At 40.8% G+C, this 5000-nt stretch overlaps 1 protein-coding gene across 3 annotated transcripts in view; it reads left to right on the top strand.

Moving 5' to 3' along the window:
- The window catches only part of LOC138046407 (inactive peptidyl-prolyl cis-trans isomerase FKBP6-like), a 39202-nt gene that overhangs the window by 27541 nt on the left and 6661 nt on the right, over positions 1-5000 (top strand). For all 3 annotated transcript variants that reach the window (XM_068893046.1, XM_068893047.1, XM_068893045.1), the window contains 2 exons: positions 1749-1895; positions 4257-4307. In XM_068893046.1, coding sequence (XP_068749147.1) covers positions 1749-1895; positions 4257-4307 — 198 coding nt within the window. The remainder of the gene's footprint in view (positions 1-1748; positions 1896-4256; positions 4308-5000) is intronic.

Raw genomic sequence — 5000 nt, 5'->3', positions numbered from 1 at the left:
TAACTGTTTCTTCAACTTGCATTTGCTAACTTTGTTATTGCCTTTTCTGTCCGACTAGTTGAGTGATACTAAAACAATTAGACCCTTCGCTCTCAAGGGCCACGGGTCAATAGCCCATTCCGCTTCGCCTCATGGGCTAATAGGGAGTTTTAGCAAAGACGACAGGCACGGCTACGGCAACGCCACAAAGCAAGAATATTATTGGTTGAAAAAGGAAGAATGCTCGTGCTGCACGTGCAGCACAAATTTCCGTGCATTTCTTTGCCGTACTCCACAACACAACAACGTGAAATCACCAAATTTTAGGTTTTGACGACAACGTGAGCATATAACAATGAAAAAGAGAGCGGAGGGGTTGGCGCAGTGGTAAGATCTCTGTCTTCCAACCCTAAGGTCCCGGGTTCCATTCCCGGTTCTGCCGAGACTGGAATTTTTGGCGACCTTCTTTCCCGCTAAAGTTCACTCAGCTTTCCATCCTTCCGAGGTCGGTGAAATGAGTACCAGCATGCACGGACTGCTTAGAAGCGGCTGCAATTTTCGCCTGTATATGCTTCCAGTCCGCTGGGGGTAAACTGATCGTTGTAAAGCGCCCTTGAGACGTTAGTGATAAGGGCGCTATATAAATGCACCACTTTACTTTTCACTTTAAAAAGTCATTTTCAGTTTTGACTTTAAAACCGTTCGTACCCATCCAGTCACAGGATAGTTCGCCTGTATTGTACAATGTGAACAAGACGGATTAATCGCGAAATACTTGCGATAGCGCTAAGTTATATTTTGGACTAACGTTTTCGTTGCTGTAGCCGTCGTCTTCGCTAAAACTCCCTCTTGACGCAAGGGCTACGGGTCTAATTGTTAAATAGACCGCATGATACCCATCATGCCTTAGACCAATCGTACCCAGATCCTTCAGTTCCCGTGCCGTCGAAATATTAATTTCCGTCTTATTTGCACTCTCAACCGTCAGAAATTACATTTTTCTTGTGTGCTAATGCCCTCCTCTCACAATTTGAACCTTTGTTCGGACACCAGAGGGACACTCTTTTTATGGGATGTTTTTGAAGCCATTCAGCAAACTGGCAGGTCGTGTTTTATCAGGTCTAAAACCAATCGGTTTCACCTTGTGGTTTAAAACCTGTTAGTATAAATACATAGGTGATTATACAAAATCGCGCGCTCTCATTGGCTCGCTATCTCTGATTATCAGCCGATAATCACCTCGACGGACAAAATGGCTGCCAGTAGTCGTTTTTCCACTGTAAGTGAAGATGATTTTCGCGTTGAAATGTTTTTTTTTTGCTATTTTTTGAAATAATCACCGGTCTATTTATACTAAAACAATTATTCGCCTCAGGCTCAGTGATTATCGGTGAATAATCACCTCGACTTCGTCTCGGTGAATATTCACCGATAATGACTTCCCCTTCGGCGAATAATTGTTAATTAGTAAAATTACATAGGTGATTATTGAAAATTCTCTGCGCTGATTGGTTGCACTTACGCAATAATCACCTACTAAACGGTTTTTTCATAATGGCCGCAAGCCGTTTTGTCGAGTTGACAGACGAACAAATTAATCGTTTTAAAGAAAATGCACATTTTTCAGATGATCACCTATGTAATTATTCACCGATATTCACCTCGTCATAGTGTTTGAATGGCTCCAAGAAAGGAGGCTGACTTAAGTTTCTACAACTTTCTCAGATGGTACGTTTAAGTGAATTTCTTAATCTCTTTTTCCACTCCAGGGTATTAAAATCTTAGAGGAATGTAAACTGCAGAATGAAGAACAGGAAAGATGGATGAATGAAGTTCTTTTGAAGATATATCTTAATGCAGCTCATTGTTCTCTGGAACTTGGTCAACAAGCGAGAGCGATTAAATATGCAAGAAAGGTAGCCAATAATTAACCCATTCATCCATGAAGCGTCTCCCATTGACGAGTAAAATAGACCTTATTCACGATGTCCGCCATGTTGGATTTGTTATTATCGTGCAAATTAGCTACACACTTCTGAGGGGGCAAACAACACAAGTTCGAGAGGTTATAACAAACACCTTAGCCACAGAGATGATTTGTTTCACGTTCATTGAATGTTTATCACCTAAGTTGTCAAATGGAATGATTACACAAGTTACTTCGACGTTTTTGTAGTGAAAAATGAGCAGCTAACGAAGTAGAAAGTCAAAATGTCAAAGGCAATCAAAAGATATAAAATTATCATAAAAGGTGCTTAATTCTAAATTCTAAAATGTACTTTTAGCAATGTTGTTTCAATATTTCGACTGGCCGATTTTCCGCAATTTGCCTTTTTTCCAATGTTTGCCCCCCAACATAACACAGGGCTAATTTGCATGACAATTTGAAAACCAACATGGCGGCTATCGTGAATAAGGTCTATTCTCTGGCATTAGACAGAGTCTAATCTGTAAGTGTTATTCTCAGGACTAAAAGGGTTTGTAAACCTTAAAAGGGCGGCTCTAACCAGTTTCAACACTTTGAAGACACACTCTTTAGAAAGATTGGCACTACACACTGTATCACGCAACAGCAATGTTATTGTACCATATGAAACGCCGATTAGTCTGCATTAACATTAGACTAGACGCTCCGTGAGCGTTAAGTTGGTTGCCTGTGGAACAGAAACCCTTTCTATTTCATTGCGTGCGTGAAAACAAGAAACCCAATCCGTGTCAAAATTTAATAACCATACGCAACAAAATAATTTTTTCACCGGAGTTCAGGTTCAATCCCTTTTCTGAAGAACATTTTTCTGTAATAATGAAGCAAAAAATAGACAGCAAACTTTCTTTCAAGTAATTCTTGACTAACAAGAATTTGTCAAATTTCCAAGTGTTTTTTTTTTACCTGAAGACTGCGCAGAGTTGAGTGCAAATAAATAAAATTATAAATAACCAGACAACAGAGATTCGAAATCCACTCAAGGTGTTCGATTTGAGTTTCCTCCTACCAGGTAATTTGCCGTTTGGTTTCAGTGTTGAACATAATATTGCAGTTAGTAAAATATTAACGAGAATTCGAAGAAGAGGTAAATGCGACTAAATTTCTTGTATGCGTTGCGATGTTTATTTCAAGCTTCTAATGCAAATTTTTGAAAGACTAGTTAAAGTACAAAGGGTAAGACTAATTTGCAGAACTGCAGACCGCGGAACCTACGGAACCTTCAAAAATGACTGTTTTTATTGAAATCACATGGTAATAACGATGAGATTTACGTTAAAGTTTGGTAAATATCGACTGAATCCTCCGATTATCGCGTTCCAGGGGCCATTTCAGGCTGTCATCTGCGTATTTGCATCATCTGATTCAAGTTAGTCGATTAACTGGCGGATTGCGTGACAGGTCACAATCTTACCAACTCATTTTACAACCTCAAAAGACGATCTAGCTTGGTTTGGGGATTTAAATTTTGTTTTCGCGACATTTAGGCCACGTGATGCTATTTGCTGCCTGTCTCCCCCCTGGAAGGGATGCTAGTCCATCGCAAGGCTACCCCAACATTAGATTCGCCTGTACCAGAAACCCATAAGGGTTCAAACGTGTAACGGCCCCTTATGTGCTGGGAAACAAGCTTCTGAATATTCAATTTGCTAAGTACCATATTTGGAACAACAAGAGCAAGGGGCTTCCAAATATGGTACTTAGCCCTGAAACATTCAACCAATCAGTTCGCACGGAATATTCGGAAGCTGTGAACGCTCATTACACGTTTCAACCCTTATGGGTTTCTGCCTGTGCCCATTTGTACACCTGGGTGGAGAGAGACACCGTGAGAGTTAAGTGTCTTGCCCAAGACCCGAACCCGGACCACTCGATCCGGAGTCAAACACTCTAACCAAGAGGCCACCGCGCCTCCCTTTTTCAGACCTGATAAAAAGGTTTATACGCTTTTATTACGAAGGATACAAAACTGTACAAAGTTTCGAGCTTAAAATTCCACACTATAAAGCAATTCAAGACTAGAGTGCGCAAACCATCCCCTATTTCAGACCAAAATGGTCAAAATTGATACTCTATTTCAGACCAAAACGGCTACAAAACACTACCCTTTCGCGCTGCTAATACCTATATAGCCCATATGTGGGAGAACCCCCCCCCCCCCCCTCCTTCCCCGGGGATCCAACTCAAGTTTTATAAATTTGAAAATGATAAGCGAGTCATCGAAACGTCATTCTAGTCTGCTATGTCAGGTTTTTATTCTTAATTTTCATGAAAATCATTGTTTTTTCTTTAGGCGTTGTCAATTGACCCGAAAAACGTGAAGGCTCTTTACAGAATGGGAAAGGTAATAAAGTCAGTTTTGTATGAGGGTGAAAATCAGTATGGAGTGTAAGCAATGTGCTGTTTTACGATGTGTCTTCTTCCTTTGGCTGTTACTCCCAATAGGGTCACGAATTACATCTGGTGGCCCCATTATTTTTTAAATGTATGGGCAAGACGGGTCACCCCCCTCCCCCAATATAAGCAAACTTTAGCAGGGTTTACACTACCAGAGTTTTCTCACATTTTACTGAGTCGAGTTGGTAAAGCAGGCCAAAGTACTTACATTGTGGTAGGTAGGTGACAGCCAGATGGGTCACCATTCGCAGCCAAGCCAATTTGTCTCTATCAGAAACCTATAAGGGTTGGAACGTGTAACGGCCCCTTGTGTGCTGAGAAACAAGCTTCTGAATATTCAATTTGCCAAGTACCATATTTGGAACAACAAGAGCGAGGGGTTTCCAAATATGGTACTTAGCACTGAAACATTCAACCAATGAGTTCGCACTGAATATTCGGAAGCTGTGAACGTGCGTTACACGTTTCAACCCTTATGGGTTTCTGTCTCAATATAATGCCAACTAATTGCTGCCTTTTGTTATCAAATGTAAGAAAAGATCCTCGTCCTGTAGCGCAGGTTGGACAACATCAGGGCAACCTTTTCTCCTTAATATAAATGGCACCTAATCTATTCTCGGTAGTTGACGATGGATTTCAT

The sequence above is a fragment of the Montipora capricornis genome, chromosome 4 (assembly GCF_036669925.1).
Source record: "Montipora capricornis isolate CH-2021 chromosome 4, ASM3666992v2, whole genome shotgun sequence".
Taxonomy (NCBI): domain Eukaryota; kingdom Metazoa; phylum Cnidaria; class Anthozoa; order Scleractinia; family Acroporidae; genus Montipora; species Montipora capricornis.
The sequence above is the reverse complement of the archived record's forward strand: the minus strand, read 5'-3'. Positions and strand labels throughout refer to the sequence as shown.